The sequence below is a fragment of the Actinia tenebrosa genome, unplaced genomic scaffold (assembly GCF_029948245.1).
Source record: "Actinia tenebrosa isolate PJP-AT-01 unplaced genomic scaffold, QUT_ActTen_1.0 PGA_scaffold9__36_contigs__length_13948895, whole genome shotgun sequence".
NCBI lineage: Eukaryota > Metazoa > Cnidaria > Anthozoa > Actiniaria > Actiniidae > Actinia > Actinia tenebrosa.
In genome coordinates this window covers 2,562,890-2,582,120 of record NW_028292586.1, presented here as the reverse complement: position 1 = coordinate 2,582,120, position 19,231 = coordinate 2,562,890, and the positions used below count along the sequence as shown (strand labels likewise).

Below are 19,231 nucleotides of genomic sequence, written 5' to 3'. Positions count from 1 at the left end.
GCTACGCGCGAGAAAAAACTAGATATCTGTTGTGGCGTCAAAAACTCGTTCTTCCCAAACAAACGAGCACCGTCCTTGTTTCTAGCTGTCCTCATCGCCTTTGAAACGGTTGACGGGTTGGCTTTTTGACCTGTCCGTTCTCCTGTTTGAAAAACTTTGATCAGGTAATTTCTTTGGCTGTCGGTGAACCTCTTTTTTTTAGCTGTCGTCTTAAGTGCCCAGCCCATCGGTAGTGCTTTTGCATTATCCAGTGGTTGGTTCATTTCTTTACCGGATTCAGAAATAGTACTAGCTCCATGTTCCAATTTGTTTGCGTATAGGTTCATCGCCTTATCGTACAGTGTTTCATGCTCTATCACGTATTTGTGTTGTGTCGTTCTAGATCGAGATGGTTTTCCAGAGGATGGTATCTCTGAAATGACCGTATGCACCCCTCCTCAGGACAGGAATACAACATTTCGTTATCATCTTTTTCTTTTTCATCATCATCACCTTCAGAAGCAGCTTCGACATCTTTGTCATCACCTTTCCCTCCATCGGCTTTTTTGGTTATCTTTGTTCTTAAGAGGGAATTCTTTCTTGCCTTGGTTGTAACGAATGCGCCTGTTGGGCTTTCGTTTACTGAGATTTTGTTCAGCTCAGGCAAGTTTTTGGGTAAGTCGAAACTACTCCATTGCAAGAATTTCCCAGGTCCAACTCCGTACGCCCTCCAAACTTTGATTCCTTCAGTGTCGTATTCAATATTGTTAATGAGACTCACGCCTTCCCATTTCACTTTTAAGTTTACAGAGGGTTGCGGGCCACAAAGCGCTACTACTACACCACTTATGCCACCACAAGATTCTATTGCGCTCTTCATTTGTTCAGCGGTTTCGATATCGTTGCCTGCATTTAAATACATTTTCATATGATTCTTGATCAATGCCGCCTTACGATCGCAACTTCCTTTTCCACCTTGTGGATCTGAGAAATCGATGCGTCTAAGAGAGATATTATGCTTCATAGCTACTTGGTGAATAAGAAGCAGAGTTGATGCTGAATGATAACATCCAGCATTGTCTTCTTTTAAATACACGCTTTTCACAACTGGTTTGACGTTTTTCAACTCTTTAAGTATGTCATCGAAAATAGCCAAAATTGCAGAGCTTTCCTGATTGCAAGATTGGAATGGATGAACAAATGTCAGCATTTGCATTTCACCATCAGCACTCTTTCGAATAGCCACGGTAAGGTGCCAAGAGATTCCCCTCTTACCGAACCAGTCTCTTTGATTTTCTCGGTACTTCCTTGGCAAGAATTGCATTGCCCAATCTGATACTAGCAGAACAGAGTGTTGATCTAAGGTCTCAAGAATTTCTTGTCTCGCGGAATCTTGGTTCACGTTTCTAAGGAGAAGAGCTTTCCAAGCACTGATACTATGTACTGACGTTGACACTATATACTCCATTTCTTCTCTTTCTTCCTTAGAACACTCGGCTTTTGAAAGAACTACCTGTAGTTCATCCATAGCAGCAGTTAGAAGATGGCATCTGTCACACTGCATATTGTGCTCATGATCACAATCACCAGTAAAATCGTCATCATCTGGGTCACTGAGTGCAAAAGTTCTACAATGATCGGCGACCATTGAACTTTTTGAAACGTGGACCTATGAAGAAAGAAAAACCAAATAATTAAGAATAAAACAAATAACACTATACAAAAGGCGTAGTCATCGTCCCGTCTGTATGTTGAATTTTCTCGCGTACGCATGATGTAAGTTGATTTTACTCTAGTCTCGGAAAAGGCGTCTTCTGTTGCTTTAAGGTTTTTTCGTATAGTTATTTCAAATTTGCTTTACCTTGTAATCACATTTAAGGTATCGTTTGGCAAGTTTAAATCTGTCACTTAAATCTTTGGTCCAAGTAAGGCCCTTTCCACATTCATCTCCAAGTTTATCGATCACATTTTGTAGGTCGTCAAAAGCATCTGCTCCAACTGCAGAAAAATAGTCTAAACCTTGCAGAGACTTGCGGGTGGATGCCGAGCACACGTTAAGGACTCTCCACAAGGTGCTGCGGCTCATTGGCTCAAATCCTATTTCACTACAGTAGCCTTGATACTTTCGGATTATCTGCTCTGGTATCAATGTTCGAACAACATTGGGGATCCTTATTTCTGCATCACAAGAAAGCCTAAGTGTCTTTTCTCCAAAAGGCAAATCTTGCACTATGTGAGTGCTCGTTATAAATGAAAGAAAGTGATCGAGTTTCTCTTCTTTCACACACATCCTAGTGTTATTCACAGGTGGCAGTGCTGTGCCTCGGCCATGCAATAATATGTGATGCCTAGCAATGTCATAGCGATATTTAGTTAAGGTTGGTATCCACCTAAGCAAATCTTTAAAGCCAACCTTATCAGCCATTATAGATAGTATCTGGCGACGAGAACTCCAGTGTTCTGCGTTATTATAACATTCAGACAGGGCCTCCATTAATGAGCAATCAACGTTAGAACCTTCAAACTTTTTTTTATCTAAGTGATTAAACAGCTGGGCTGATTCTCCTGGGGCAATTTCCTCGAGACACGTATGAACCACTTGTTGCGCCTTTCGTAGATGCAATCTTTTAGTACGCTCCGACGCATTATCCCATGGAATCGTCAGAGTATTTCGGACGGGACTTATGTCTCTGGAACTAAGATATTCATTTAATTTTGCTCGCGGAGATTCTTCTGCAACAGGAGTAAACAAAAGTGACTCTTGGCTTGGCTTGTAAAGGCTTTTTGGAGTATCTGGACTAAAGCATTCATTATCATCTATTTGAGAGAGTGCTGGACTTGCAAATACTGGTCCTAAAGACACCTCTTCGTCTTTGTTTTCTTCCTAAAGATAGAAACAACCAATAATTATCAGTTCTACTGCTCATTATTTTTTTGGCATAGGCATTCTGATTATCCCTTCTTCTCTAAATCTTTTTTTACAAACAAACAAACAAACAATTGTATGTGTGAATAAAACTATGCCGTTTCAGAGTTTTAATTGAATTGAGAAACAATAACCTCAGGCGAATGGTTGGGATGCCTGTGTTTGTATCGCCATCATATACTAATCGACGGCGCAGGGAGGGAGGGACTAAATGAATGCCTTAGATTGATTATCGCATTTATCAGCCGATTACATCAATATACAATCCATACCAGTTTCAGATTACTCATTTCAATGGTGACTTCAGTTTCATGATTATCGTCCTCTTCTTTTTCCATTTCCCTTAGCAGTTTTCTACAGTTGACGCAGACACCTGACAAAAACCAGTACTAGACTGAGCGACTGAATCAATTTATTAAATCAAGAGAAAATGAACTAAGAGAAGGAATCCCCGTGCACCATCATGTGCACACTTTGACGCTATTTTTAGAATCATTGATGCTATTTTTAACTCGTTACCATGCCCGCGCGATAATCATGCTTCCCTTTAATGCTTCGTTTTAGGACACGAAAAGCGCCATATTTCGCTACGTTCACAACAAAAACACAGGCTTTTGATTACTGCAAGACTGGAAGCCGCCTACCCTCAAGAAATCAACCAATCAGGTTCTTCGCTCAAAATATTTCCAAGCTAAAAATAGCATCAAACTGTGCACATGATGGTTACAAGGCTATATAGGTAGGATTCCTTCTCTTAGTTCATATTCCCTTGATTAAATAGAATCGACAAAAATATGTTACCTGAGCCAGGTTGAACAAAAACGCCAGTCTTCTTTAAGATAAATTGCGCATCTCTTTTACCGATTCCCCTTTCACCCCTTCGGCCACTTTCTTTTGCCTTTTCCATGATTAGAGATTTGCACGGGTACTCTACACCTTGTAATAAACTTCCTTGTCCAACCCAGCCCTAGTTTTCCGCGATGAAGTGCACAAATCGTCCAGGTTTCGATATCTTTGGGACGTGTAAATAATCCAGCTCTACTTAAAATCAGATCTACTTCATTCTCGTGTCCAGAAAATTGAAATAGATTCTCATGACTAGAAATCTCCTTTTTACATGCAACGAAAGGAATCACTTTACAATATTTGTGACGATCTCTTGCAATTGGATCAGGACCACAGTTCCCTCCAGCAACAGCTTTAAAAAAACAATGTATCTCCATTTTGACACCGAGTTGAACTTGTTAAAAGCCCAAACAACGTAACCATCTAAAAATATTTTGATTTTGCTCTAACTTTTAGTCGGGTAGTCGGAAAACACACATAACATGCCAATGTTAGTCCCCGCCATCCTTATCTTAGTGTCGATCAACAAATGTCGGGTTTGGTTCTTTCGAAGCTTATATATATTTTTTAGAAAATTGGCGAATTTATCGTCCACATATTCCCTAAAGAAATCAAACTAATATATTTTTAATAAGACAGCAAATACAAGGAAAACCGCAATTTAAAAAGTGTTTACAATTTAATCGAAGTCCTGTGCATAAATTATCCAGCGCTGGCGGGCTAAATATGAACTATATAAATTACAAGATTTATAGCTACAAGTTGTTGAAATCTACGAAATTTAATGGCAAAATATGTTTTTGTTTTTGTTTTTGTTGTTTTGATTTAAAGACAGTTTGCCGGCAAAAGAAAAAAACCCGTGATTGTTGATGCAAATTGTTAGTTGCGACTTGACGATTTGACAGATCTTAGGCGACCGTAGACCTTAGACCGAAGCACGATTTTGTGAAAGTTCGAAGCTCCATAACTTCGCTCCATCACATTTACCCAAGCTGTTTTTTTCATAGTCATATATTTGATATCTTGACTTTAAGTATACGAAATATTATTGAATAATTTTGGGTAGCACATAGTAAAATATTTTTTTGTTTTTACACTATTTTTCATAAGGCGTAAAGTATAACTTTAAAATAAATTTAAAATAATATCAAAAAGTAGCTAGAAATTTTTATAAAGCCTTTGGACTAAACTTAAGATGTCAATTAACAATTTTAAGAAGGTTTGAAGTCATAAGAGTATTTAAGTTTGCCACACGAGGCCACCAAAGTTGACTTAAAATCTGACCGTCTCAAAGCAGCGATTTGACGAAATTTCATTTTTCGCGATTTTCTCGTAAAAAATGCAATTTTTTTTCAAACAAAATACCTCATGATTTGTTTTATGTTATGGTCTATCTATGGTTAAAATATGAGCAAAATCTATTTTTTGAGCTTTGCCACGATTGTCTGGTTTTTACAGACATCTTCTCTTAAATCATTATTATTACTATTCTACCGGGGCTTTTTTTAACTTGGAGATCTACTTATAGTTTCTTGTTTTTGATAAACTTTTTTCGAATCAATCTAAACATTAAAGTGCCTATCACCCTTCTGACAATATTCTCAGTATTGATTCTACATGGGGTAAGATGTTGAATAACCCGAAAAAATTACATAGTTTGAGTGCGGCTTCTTGAAGTTATGAAGGTTTTTTCATGTCATATGCTAATGCTGTGACGTATGAGGAGGCATTTATGGTTATTTGTTGTTCCTCGTAATTCGAAACACTGGCTTCTATGGGAAAACTAACTTGCAATCATTTCTATAAGAGCAATGGGGAAAACAATGACGTATTTCAAATTTAATTTATCTGTACCAGTAGTGTTTCGTATATTAAATGATTACTCCTCATACGTCACAGCATTAGCATATGGCATGGAAAAACCTTAAAGACTTCAAGAAGTTGCACTTAAACTATATATTTTTTTCGGGTTATTCAACATCTTACCCCATGTAGAATCAATACTGAGAATATCGTCAGAAGGGTGATAGGCACTTTAAAAAAAACATCGAGGTTAGGATTCATCTCCACTGATAAGGTCGCATTTCTCGTTGCTGGAAGTTACAGACCTCGAAAGTCAGACACTATAAAGCGGTGGTCGAATAAAAAGATCCTATCGATCGACTAAGGAAAGTCTTTCAGGTCAACCTAGCTCTGCCGATATAGTTTGTGTAGAACCATAGTTAATAACTATTAACTATAGTAGAACGAACAACGACAGATAAACGAGCCGACAGTCCAGAGATCCCTCATTGTGTCGTATGCTTACAAAACATGTTTCGTCATGTTTCACCTCATCTTGACATTACATAGTACTCTCTTAATATCTATAGATACATTTATTGCTGCATAGAGCATTGGATAGGGTAACATGAACGAAATTAACAGAATCTCTGGAATATTATTTTCAAGGGAATGACTATAGGTCTGATTTCATGAAATGGGAAAACAGTCGCTTGTTCCATTTGTTAGTTTTATGATCAATATTCTTGAGAGGTACATGAGGCTAGTGAAAAATCGCGCACAACCAATAGTCAAATTAATACTGGTATCTAATCAAATTAAGGGGGCAGTTGAGGCAAACGTCTAGGGGAAACCCCTTTTTATAAATTCAGAGTTGAATAATGTACCCAAAGGTCGTCACACGTCTTGATCAGTTATGCTAATTACCAGTCAACCAGACAAAATAAATAAACCTAATGCTATGGTTAATCAGATCATTTAGTTAATATTCAATCTAATATTTAGTACAAATCTTCGACCTAGAGGCCCTTTTGCTCACGCCGAATATTCCATTTTCCATACTCAGCACTGTAAGATGAGCATCAATCTTTTTAATACTGACGATCATCGATTTCAAGGTTATATGCTGGAAATGAACTAAAAGACTTTCTACTACAGTAGCTCGATATGTGATTACATTTTTATATCTGATGCTAAAACCGTGCCTAGAATTATTTTAATACTTATTTTCCTAAATCCCTCTTTCGCTTTTACTTTTTGTCAATTCACGACTAGTTTACATCCATGATCACTCTTTTCACTTTACTTGATGATGATGCAATGACAAGATATCATCCAAACGTCAAACGTCAAACTTTATGTCACTATAGTTTTTCTCATAAAGTAAATTCAAGCTTTAACATCGATTGCGAAATTAAAAGCGATAAAATACAGACTTGATTGGCTGTTGTAGTTGATCTTAGGCCCTGGCTAAACGAGGAAACATGTTTCCAGAAACATGTTTACCGCGCTCATGTTTCCTCGATGTTGCCCAGTTTAGCCCACATGCGAAACATTGCTGCGTGCAACAAATTTTGCTTCCAAGACGCAAAAGATGTTTTTGCTGTGCGGCAGAAATATTTCATGTTTCCAAGACGTATGGAAACATTGTTTCTCGATGTTTCCTGACAGTTCTGCCACCTTAGGAAACATTTAGAGGAACATGTTTAGCTCGTTTAGCCAGGGCCTTATGGAACTCTGATTGTACCACTCGAATCTCACATCAAGAAAGAAATCACTCACTGCTCGCGAACTTGAATGAAGCTACTAACATCACATTCTGCCTGAACATTTCTCTTCCTATGACAAGATTCTAGTCTTTGAGCTATCCTAGGTCTTGCTTTTTCTAAGGACCACTTTTATATCTTACTGCGCATGTCTACCAACAGGGAATCCCACATGTTTTATTGAGCTTTATTTTAATTATATAAATATTGAGCCATTCCTAGATAGTATTGGGATCGCGGAGCGCACTAAGTGGGTGGTGCGTTCTTGATCCCCTCGTGACGATAGGGGAGATTGGTCCCAGACCTCTCTCCTCTATGACCACGAGCGAAACAAAACAAAACAACCAAAACTCTTCGATCCTGGTGGGGAGTGCCATGACAGCCTTTGAGCCACGTGGTCAAATAGGCATCTGAGGAAGGGGGCAGCTAGGCTCGCATTGTACTTCTACTCACACCTATTGGGATCGTAAAACCGAAAGGCAAAAGCAAAGTGAGTTGGTAGTTCGACAGCCTGTGAGCGGTTGATGGACTTCCAATCCACACCCCCAATTTTTGTTGTCACTTCATGATGCATGATGCATGATGCATGGTGCATGATGCATGGTGCATGATGCATGGTGCATGATGCATGGTGCATGATGCATGGTGCATGGTGCATGATGCATGATGCATGGTGCATGGTTCATGGTGCATGATGCATGGTGCACGGTGCGGTGCATGGTGATGATGCATGAGGCATGACATAACCTTTTCTTTCCACTTTCTTCAAGTCGATTTTCACACAATGAAATTATTTTATTTTGGCCAGTAAAGTTGTTTAAACATGTTACATGAATTCGATGAGAAATGTAAACCAAATCAGACTAACATTACTTACTGTCGCCATGGAAACACACTTAGACCCAGGCTCTTTTCCCGACTTCCAACCTAGGGCTGACATTTTTAATTTTCAGTTTCCAAAAACCATATTTTTATAGACAAATTAAGTGCACAAGTTCCACCACCTTACATTCGTGATTTTTATCGCTTTTCTTGATCTTTTACTATCTAAATTATTCCAAAAGTTTGTTTTTGTTCCATGATCGAAAGAGGAAGACCAAATATGGTTTGAAGACCAAATATGGCGAGCCTCCAACAGAGTCTGGGAAACTCCCTCATTAATATTCAAACTCGAACCTTACATCTTACTTAAGGTCGTCACGGACGACTAAAAAATGAACAGCTCAGTCTTTATAAAAAGTTTTTAAATAAAACTTTTTATTGCCGATTTTAACGGTTTTTTTTAAATTCATAAAAAGATTCTACGACTACAAATACACAATTTTCAGTATTCGTTATCGTTGAAAATTTCGTCATTATTTAATTTTAGGTTTTGTCTCGAAAAAAAATAATAATTACATTACATTGTCGTCAAAATGATATTTAGTATACCACAGTCTAAACTAACTGCATTTTACAATTTTTGTGAATTGGAATCGCATATCAAATACTTGATGTAATTTATGAATCGCTTGTAAGTTGTTGTGATTTAAATTCTTGGACTTGGTTTAACTTTCGATCGATGCGGAAATGAAAGTGCACCACCATTTATATTTAACACTAAAAAATTTATTATTGTTATATTCATTTTCTTATGAAGTATAATCTTTATATGATCCGTGTATCGCATCTGACGATAAAAATTCCCTTTTACCATTCAAGACAAATCTTAATTTAAAAAAGGATAGCGATGTAGGAGAAAAGCACTCCTAGCGATATCTAATGTATTTGTCCGTCGAATTAAAGCATTATTTAGTCTTGGTTTGACTCACATAACGCGGAGATTTACATTCATTTTTCTCCCATTTTAAGCCAATCAAGTCTTGATTAAACTTTATGTGACGTAAAGTACTACCAATATTGCGCATGTTCACTCATGAAGAGAATCCCACACGTCTAATGCACATTCTCTTTTCCTCATATAAATATGTTATATGACTCCATAGTATCGGGGCTGTGAGTGCATTAAGTGGGTGATGTGCTCCAGCTCCCTCGCGATCATAGCGAGGTCGTTTCCTACGAACCCTATGTCACGAGTTCTCAAAATTACAAAACAAATTCTGCTAGGGAGTGCCGTGACAGCCTTAGAGTCACGCGGTAAAAACAGACGGCTGAGAAAGGGGGCAGCGAGGCTCGCATTGTACTTCCACCTGCGCCTAGCAGATTTGCGTATTACTCTAAACTTCTAAACTTCTAAATCGCAAACAAAATATATGTGTTCCGGTAGTTCGGCGGCCTACAAGCGGTCGTTGGACTTCCAGTCCACACCCCCAATTTTCGATTTCGTGATATATGAACGAGGGAGTCGCGGGATATCGGGAGATGGTTATCGAGCGACCTCGGTGATGAGGGAAGTTTAGTCCATGGACCTGCATCTATTTATCACCGTACTTAAGAGAATACTTAAAAATAAGACCAGGGCATCTGTCATTCATCCGACATATTTCCAGTACATATTTACAGTTTGAAAGAGTTTCGCATGACTGACAGAAGTAACGCTAATAAGTTCTCATAAATGTCGTGAAGTCGGGGAGACTATGGTTAGAGTTTCCACGGGATATTTATTGACGCTCACAAGTCCTAGTAGTTGCAAGACTGTTTCACGACTAACAATCTATATATCCCTCTATCTGAAACTAACCTATATTTATAGAAGAAATTAGCATAATTGTAGAATTAATTATGAAAACTGGTTTGAGTCTGGTTTCCAGTGAAAGTACTGAGTTACAGGAATAAATTAGAATATTGGCCTTATTGACCTAAGAACCTTAATCTTAAAAAGAGTCTTGAGAAAAGGATTAACTGAATAAAGCGTCGATGACGGTCGCTTGTGTTTCTAAGTCCAAACATACTATTTTAAGTAAACCAAAGTTTATACCAAAAATAAGGGAATAATTCTTAACTAAAAATTTATGAGTAAACAACTATAATGAACACAGGTAGCCCAAGCTTGGTTTCTGTAGAGTTAAGAGTCTCTTATTTCTTACTGGTGGGGGAAAAAATCTTAAAACGGGCTAAATTCAAAAAATAACCACGCAGAGCGAAAGAAGTGCTATTTTTCAATGATCGGGTAAAATTTCGAGGCTCATTATTTCACGTTTCAATGATTTTATTGAAGTTTTTGATGAATCTCCATACATTTCCTTATAACAGGACACCACCGAAACCAAGCTTGGGCTACCTGTGTAATGAAGGACGCCAAAAATATACGTGTCCTTAGGAAGTCTTTTCTGCGCAAGTCTTACTAAACTGGTTTTATGAACAGCTGAAAGTCAAAAGGTCCAATTCCAGATTATTGAGTAAATAAGAAGAACCTTTCATTATCCGGTGTATAGAATTCAATTAGTGACCTTTGTTAGGAAGGTGTTTTACAAGGTCAACAAACCTAAATCTTTTGTTCCAATAGTTACTTCGTCCTTAAGGCTAAATTGTTACCATAGAAACCTAAATTAGATCTTAGATTTCTTGTACAGTACAAATCAGATGTTTTTCTGGCCTTCTTACATAAATCCCACAATGCTTTATTTTTTCGACTTTGACGTCAAATTTATAGACCCCTTGCATGTAACGTCGAAAGCAGCTCGATCTTGGGGACAAAACAAAAGAGTCCCTGCCAAGAGAATATGAAGTACTTACTTGATATTCTCTTGTCCTTGCTTATAAACTTTAAATGAGAATAGCATTAGATATACATAAAATCTTCCCACTTCATAGCCTGCATGCAGTAAATTCAGCTATCTGTTTATTTACAGCATCTCATGCTCCTCCAAAACCAGTTTTACAGGCTTTAGGACGTCACGAGATCTTAGTACAGTGGGAACACCCGCCAAGACCTCTGGGAAGAATCAACAGCTTCGAAGTCAAGATCAATGACATCATCATCTACACAGGGATCGAGAAGAGTTGTATCGCGAGGTTTCTAAAACCGAACACAGATTATGTAGTTACGGTGAGTGCTGTAGTGTGTATTCCGTATGTCGTATGTCGGTGGCGTACCGTGACCGTGACGGTGACTGTGACGGTGGTGCCCTCAAATATTCTGAACTGGATGATGTTTGAGTGGCCTTGTGAATGGTTCTGCTGTTACCATAATTTAGTTACGGTGACAATGACCATGTTTTGACTGTGAAAAACTTAGAATATGAAGTAGGCGTACCGTGTTCGTGGTGCCCTCAAATTTTCTGATTGGATGAAGTCTGAGTGGTCTTGTGAACATGGGCCATAAATTTGTTACGGTAACATTGACCATGTTTTTGACTACAAAACTTATAGTACGAAGGAGGCGTATCGTGACTCTGATTGGATGACCTCTGAGTTGCCACGTGATTGATTCTACTGCATGCGTTAATGCGAAAGAAGACGTCGCGACGCCACATTCAGGACATAAAAACAGACGAAATGGCGGAGATTTTTCTCCTGTTCGTAGGCGAGGTGTCCTTAATATCGGAGTGTCCGTAAGGCGAGAGTTGATTGTAGAGACCTTTAGCGCGACGTTCTTATTAGTCCCGCAAACCTCAAACTGCAGTTCGACGTCAGGCGTTTTCCGTCAAACGACATTTAGGAAGGCGTCATAACGAAGTTGTTGCTGGAAGAGTGGCCGTATCGAATTTCATTGATGCCGAGTATTCGTGTTTGCAGGCGTTTTTCGGGGCCTCGTAGGATATCCCATGGTATGACACTATTGTGTAACTAGTATCTATATCTTAAATAGGTTAGTGCCTGGACGAGTGAAGGTCGATGCGAGAGCCTTCCAGCTAAGAAGAGAACAGCGCGGGAGATATACCGTAAGGCAAAAGGTTCTTATTTTGCTGAGCACCTTCACCTCGGCACTTTTGCACTTTTATTCTATGTGACGGTAAACTCGTATCAGTAGTGTCTAGAGATGGCCACCTGCACTTGTTGATGCCAATCACTTGCACTGTTTAAACAGGTGTCTTGTTACTCGGTGTTAGTTAACATTGTGGTAGCTGATGATGACGATGATGATGATGTTGGTGATGGTGATGATGATGCATAATGATAATGAAGATGACGATGATCATGATGTTGGTGATGTTAATAATAATGATGATGATGCATAATGATGATGGCGATGATGATGATGGTGATGATCATGGTGATGCATAAGGATGATGGCGATGATGATGTTGGTGATGATCATGGTGATGCATAATGATGATGGCGACGATGATGATGACGACGATGATGATGATAATGACGATACATAATAATGGTGATTTATGATGATTATATTGATGATGGTGATGCATGACACCGACGACGATGACACCAATGATGATGACAAGGATGATAAATGATAACAATGAAAATAAAGATAGTGTTTAATGAATGTTATTATCATGATAATAAGGACGATTATAATAATGAAAAGAGATGATGAAGTGTCATTTATAATTCTGATAATATTTTATTATAATAAATAGAGTTTTAAAATATTATCAAAAAGGGTTGTTAATTTTGATAAAAATTAAACTTTGATGCAATTAAATTTACGACAGAATAATAATTTCTGATGATGATGATGGTGGTGGTGATGGTGATGGTTGTGGTGGCGGTGAAGAAGATGATGATGATGATGAAAATGTTGACAAATGATGGTGACTACAATGATAATGGTGTCTAAATGAATATGCCTGTTGAAGAATGATGGTGATGGCTTATGATGATGATGTTGGTGGGGATGATGATGATGGCGATGAAGATGGTGTTGTTGAAAGTATTGACAAACGATGGTGACTACACTGATAATGATGTCTAAATGAATATGCCTGTTGAAGAATGATGGTGATGGCTAATGATGATGATGATGGTGGTGGTGATGATGATAATAATGGTGGTGAAGATGGTGTTGTTGATGGTGACTTCAATGATGATGTCTAAATGAAGAAGCCTGTTGACAAATGATGATGATGAGGATGATAATGATGATGATGGATAATGCCTGACAGTTGACATGATGATGATGAATAAACGAGAATGGTTTCCATTGATCAATAATATAATGACCATGATTAAAACATATTAAACAAAACTTTAAACTGGAGCTTATTCTGATGCTGTTATCTTTATCCCAGATGCCACTCCGAACCCTCGAGTAAAGACAAATAAACAGACGACATCTAAACGAAGCACGAATAAACAACCTAAAAGTAAATAAAAATAACCCTAAAAATATTAATTATTCTATTCATCATAATAAATCAATAGTCTTAAGCGTGAATTTTTTCCATTTTTGGGTCCATCCGTGTGTATCTTTTCAAGTGTTATTCGTTAAACATAGAAATAATACTCAAGGGACTGACACATGCTCTGCAGGTATCATAAATGATCGTGGCGGCTATGTCTTTGTGCAGTCTCCTGCGCAGCCGCTATTAGTGTCACTCCCCTAAGGGGAGTAAGCGTTGCGTGACGCTAATAAGCGTTGCGTGACGCTAATAAGCGTTGAGTGACGCTAATAAGCGTTGCGTGACGACACTAATAGCGGCTGCGTAGGAGACTAGTCTTTGTTTTGCGTGATTATGATCTCCTACAATACTAACCTCTACCTTTCATTTATGAATATCCCTAGCAGTCCCTATTAGAAAGCCACTTTATCCCTACGACTCAAAAACACTTGAAAAAGGAACCGAAAAATCAGGTATACCTAAATAGAACGCGCACCCTGGTTTGTTGAACGCTTAGGGACAGTTCATTAATTATGCCTTGGGGGGGGGGGGGGGGGGTTGAGGAAAAGTAGGGGGGCTTTGAAAAAAAAATCACGCAGACAAGGGGGGGCTTTAATAGTATTTGCTGACTTAAAGGTGGGGTTGAAACCAATAATTAAGGTATGTCTAAAAGGTCACAAGGAGGGGGGGGGTGGGTAAAAATTGTTTTTAGATAGAATTGGGGGGGGGGGGTTGTGAATTTTTCCAAGGTTTTCTTCGGTTTTTCCTGCAGACCCACCCCCCCCCCCGAGGCATCATTAATGAACAGTCCCCTATAAACCTCGATAGGCTCAGAAAAAAGTATACGGCGCGTGTGTCTATTAGTCATTCCGAGGTTGAGGAAAAAACTGGGTCGATTTGACGTTGCAGTGCATTGTGGGACTGTTTGTGGGGACAAAATAGCCGCAATCTTGAAAATGTGTTCGTAAAACAGCCCCACAATGCACAGCAATGCCAACTCGACCAGTTTCCCCCCTCAATCTTGGAACTGGGAGCTACATGTAGAACGAGAGAGAAGTCAGAGAGAAACCTGAGGCGTAGCTGTAGACACAAGTGGACGTTTCGTATTGCTTTTATAAAATAAGAAATACGTTTAAGGTGAGCCAAGAGAAATGGTCTCTTGGCTGAGCGTGTTTTTTGTCCTCTGATATAAACATGGCTTTCCAGCTTTTCCACCAATCAGAGTATGCGTAGTATAGTTTATAATCCTTAATATATACGCGCGCTCTAATTGGTTTATAATAGTCCCTTGCAATAGCCCACTTCCGAGATACGCTTCGCTTGTCACGCACAAAGGTTTCAGTATGAGGCTACGTGCTAAATGCTCAGTCATTCGTGTCAGGCGGTAAGAATAAATTTAATTTAGCACGTAGCCTCATACTGAAACCTTTGTGCGTGACAAGCGAAGCATATCTCGGAAATGGGCTATTCCTTGCGCCCTCTTAAAAGATAACCGTGCCTGTGTATTGAAGCGAGAACGACGGTGTGACCTTACAATCATAAAGCACTTTTTTAACACCTTGGACAATTATTTACATGTCTCTATCATTGCCAAGTCAGAGGGTCTGGAACTGAGATTTCTTAATAGTTTTCTCAAGGTTGCGCGCTCATCCAAATTTAAGGAACTTGACGGGCCACGATACCAGAACACGAATATTATCATGCATTGCTTTGAAAATTTTTTTCGATAAGAAATCATAAAATCTATTATTCTCCTCTTTAAATATAAAACTGTCTTCTCAATTTTACTGAATTGGCGTTTTTCAGTTTTGAGGCCCGTCAAGTAGGATGCGCACGCAACCTTGAGAAAACGGTGTATTGATTTTTTTACTGTTCTGATATCCAGATCTGAAGAGGGCGAAAACAGCAGGCATCCTGACCGTTCCTACAGCCGAAAGTCCAACCAAAAACGAAGCCAAAGGAAAACCAACCAGGGTTAGTTCGGTAAGAATCATTGCTTTGTCAAGAAAACTGTGTTTATCGCTAATTATCAGTGATCTTAGGCAAACGTTTTCGTTACATCTAGCGCTAGATAAGATAATATAGATCTTGTGTTTTTCGTCGAGCATGCGCAGTAAGAATCGGCTTTGGGTCAAGAGTTATTCTCGTACCCAGAGCTCCTTGGCTGCGCGCCTACCCTCCGACGGGTAGAAACGAAGCCGAGAAGCTCTGAGTACGAGAATGGTCAAGAGTATGTTTAGCAAAAAAAAATTTATCTGAATACGTTTTGATTTTAGTCTGTGGATAATAGATTCCGTCCAACTACAGTAAGCACAATACTTGATAATAACGCCAACAAAACCTCGAAGAAAAATCCAGGTTAGTCCTTATAACGATTGATATACAAAAGCCGCCGAACCAAACACGACTCAATGTACACACGATAAGTGACGAGTATTTTCTAAATCTGTTACCTAGGTCGAAAAAGCTCTATTAACAAGACTACGCTGTCTTCATCGCTTGATTCACTGAAGGATACTAACAGAAGAGATACAAAGGTACGTAGAAAGTACAAATATACATGATTATAGCTTGCTTGGTAAAGCTGCCGATACACGCTGCATTTTTTTCTCGCGCTGGCAATGCAATCTCAATTTTTCCGTTGCATTGCCAGCGCGAGACACAATTTCAGCGTGTATCATGCCGCGCGACTTTGACGGCAACGATGTCTCGTTACGCAAAAATTGTTGCAGAAAATCAAAGAGTTTGAGCTTTTCTCTGCAACATTTTCGGAATTGCACGCCTAAAAATAGCGAAAACTGAAAATTGCAGCGTCTATCTCCCATGTTTACTCGCAATGCAATAATCTTATTCAGACTAGCCAATCAGGATTTAAGGTTGATTTTCACCCAGAAGTTTATATCAAACCTTTTTGATATGGTAGATATTTTTCGCTGCAACAAAAATGTGAAATAGCGTTGCCAGCGCGAGAAAAACTTGCAGCGTGTATCGGCAGCTTAACTCTGAGGGAATACGGGTACTAATGTATATTGTGCGTGGAAGGGGAGGATAGAGACCCTGTTGTCTACTAACCTATAATAGGTGGACCATTCAAGTGCATATACAGGGTAGGGGAGGGATAGAAATGTAGTAACCCCTTTGTAGAACCGGCCTTGGTAAAAGTACTAAATACTAGGAGGACTGAAGACTTATTGTTAAAATTTCAAAAGGTCTATCGCTTAACTATTTGTTGACAGGACGTTTTTCAAGACAAGTCATTGAATATCGATAGCAGACGAGCACAGTTTTCTAGAAGGGTGTCCAAATCCGAGAAAGCCGAACAAGGGAGAGCCCCGAAAGGTATGAAGTTCCAAATTTTATATGTGCACTTTCACCTGATCGTCATCATGATCGTTATCGTCTTCATCTATCTTCACTATCAACATCTCCATTATCATCATCTTTATCACCATCTTCACCATCTTTATCGTCGTCGTCGTCATCATCGTCATCATTACTATTATCATCTACGTTATCATCATCTTATTACCATCGTCGTCATCATCATCGTCATCATCATCACCGTCCTCATTGTCGTCGTCATTATCATCATCTTAATCATCAGCATCTTCATCACCATATTCATCGTCGTCATCACCATCATCATCGTTTTCATCATCGTCATCATTGTATTCATCATTGTCATCATCATCTACGTTATCATCTTCATCACCATCATCATCGTCCTCATCATCATCGTCGTCGTCATCATTGTCATCATCATTGTCATCATCATTGTCATCATCATTGTCATCATCATCATCTACGTTATCATCTTCATCACCATCATCGTCGTCAGCAGCAGCATCATCATGTTCATCATCACTTTCGTCATCACATCCAATATCATTAAGATGCCATCATATTATAAAGTACAAGTTAACGAAATTCGTATATATACCATATAGTCCAGAGGGCTTTTCTCTCTCTATGGAATCCGCTAATTCGATGTGAAGTGTATAGGGTATGAATACATGCAGATAGCGTATCAGTGATAGTTGATTAACTATTTTTGACATTGTTGCGCAGGTCTTCCAAGGCGCAGTAGTTTACCAGGAATCCCTATGTCTTACTCGCGTACCAAACCTAGAACTAACAGATTTTCACCAGCCAATGGCAGAACAGATAAATCACCGTCGACTATCTCATCCAGGGGGTCTTCTGACTCAGACGACAAAGATAGGTAACTACTGACTATTGATGGTATTATGGTGGGGTGGAGTGTGGTGGGGTGGTGTGGTGTGGTGTGGTGTGGTGTGGTGTGGTGTGGTGTGGTGTTGTATGGTGTGGTGTGGTGTGATGTGGTAGGGCGTGGTGGGGTGGGGTGTTGTATGGCCTTGTGAAGTACGTTGTGGTATGGTGTGGTGTGGTGTGATGTGGTAGGGCGTGGTGGGGTGGTATGGTGTGGTATGGTGTGGTAGGGCGTGGTGGGGTGGGGTGTTGTATGGCCTTGTGAAGTACGTTGTGGTGTGGTGTGGTGTGGTGACATGTGGTGAGGTAAGATTTGATGTGGTTACACCAAGGTATGACGAGTGGTGAGGTGTGGAATGTATTCATCTGGAGTCTCGGGTTCAATCCCTGGACTAGAGATCGCATGTGAGTAGAGTACTGTAGTACTGTAGTACTGAGCACTGAAAATCTAGACAAGCTAAATCTTTGACTTTGGTAAGGCCAGGCGTTGTTTCAGGGTATCGATCTGTGAGTAAGCCGTGCCCTGACTTGGGTCAGCCCAGAGGTTGATCAGAGTATCGATAAAACTGATGTTTGATTTGATTGATGCTTTCAATAGGCCGTCACCTGTGAATCTAACAGACGCACTTGTATCCATGAAGATCAATAAACCCTCAAAGTAGACGCTGCAGATGAGTGAGTATTCAACTTTTGCAAACAATCGTTTTGCCAGCGCTTAGTTTTTCAATCAATTTTTTCACTCATTATCTATAGGAAACCATCAAACAAATCCACCTTTGCTGCCTCCGTCAAAGAACTGAAGCACGTGCATCGTAGTAACCAGACGTCCAAACGAGATCAACTATCGCTTGAGACGGCTCCACCCCTGGTAACAACAGGCTCTGCGCAAAGGCTCAAGAAAAAAGACTCTTACAGACCTTGACTGAAACGCTGGTGTGATAATATGGTGGTGTAAATCTTTCTCACACGGCAGCTGGTGTACGAACCATATATTCGTGATAAAGCACAAAAACTAAATAGCACTAAACGCATCATTCTATTTCTTTTGTTTTTAATTGTTTCATTAGTGCCATTGTGTACTAATTAGTTAGTACTATTTCACGAATATATGGTTTGCACTCTCTGTTGGTTGGAGCTAGCAGAAGATCTCCCCCCCCTGTGTACACTTGAATTTAGACGCCTCGGGATGAATTCAGTTACGCGCACAGAAACAAGGTTTTTATCCTAATAGAGATGGCAGCCATGTTGGGTGGCAGGAACAATACAATCGTTTTTCATAAGAAAGAATTCAAATCCCGAGAGCAAAGGGATTTTTATTGTTCTGCCATCTTACCACAGGCAGCCCAAGCTGTATTATGGGTACCAGCACATGATGGTGCAAAACCTCTTGGGAATAATCATGGCACAATGAATAATCATGGCACAATGAAATGATGCATTATTAGAGGCGAGGTGCATTCTGGTCTAGCATGGGTACA

At 39.4% G+C, this 19,231-nt stretch overlaps 2 protein-coding genes across 2 annotated transcripts in view; one reads left to right on the top strand and one right to left on the bottom strand.

Moving 5' to 3' along the window:
- LOC116304613 (uncharacterized) overlaps positions 1-18,415 on the top strand; it is a 34,120-nt gene extending 15,705 nt beyond the window's left edge. Inside the window, exons 14-23 of the mRNA XM_089024656.1 lie at positions 11,091-11,287; positions 12,050-12,122; positions 13,434-13,508; positions 13,928-13,996; positions 15,409-15,506; positions 15,800-15,881; positions 15,981-16,060; positions 16,760-16,862; positions 17,592-17,745; positions 18,352-18,415. Coding sequence (XP_088880782.1) covers positions 11,091-11,287; positions 12,050-12,122; positions 13,434-13,508; positions 13,928-13,996; positions 15,409-15,506; positions 15,800-15,881; positions 15,981-16,060; positions 16,760-16,862; positions 17,592-17,745; positions 18,352-18,415 — 995 coding nt within the window. The remainder of the gene's footprint in view (positions 1-11,090; positions 11,288-12,049; positions 12,123-13,433; positions 13,509-13,927; positions 13,997-15,408; positions 15,507-15,799; positions 15,882-15,980; positions 16,061-16,759; positions 16,863-17,591; positions 17,746-18,351) is intronic.
- On the bottom strand, positions 356-3,777 carry LOC148904477 (uncharacterized). The gene is made up of 4 exons (XM_089024657.1): positions 3,707-3,777; positions 3,178-3,278; positions 1,841-2,863; positions 356-1,648 (listed from the first exon to the last, which is right to left on the bottom strand). The coding sequence occupies exons 2-4, from the start codon at positions 3,241-3,243 to the stop codon at positions 356-358; spliced, it is 2,382 nt and encodes a 793-aa protein (XP_088880783.1). The 5' UTR covers positions 3,244-3,278; positions 3,707-3,777.
- Positions 18,416-19,231: the final 816 nt, after the last annotated feature.

What these genes read in the sequence shown, in the direction of transcription:
- LOC148904477 (XM_089024657.1), bottom strand. Translation starts at nt 3,243, where the DNA reads ATGGAAAAAGAAGAGGACGATAATCATGAAACTGAAGTCACCATTGAA. An exon ending in AAATGAGTAATCTGAAACTG is followed by an intron (nt 2,864 to 3,177) that starts GTATGGATTGTA and finishes TTCTATCTTTAG; the next exon opens with GAAGAAAACAAAGACGAAGA. An exon ending in ACCTTAAATGTGATTACAAG is followed by an intron (nt 1,649 to 1,840) that starts GTAAAGCAAATT and finishes CTTTCTTCATAG; the next exon opens with GTCCACGTTTCAAAAAGTTC.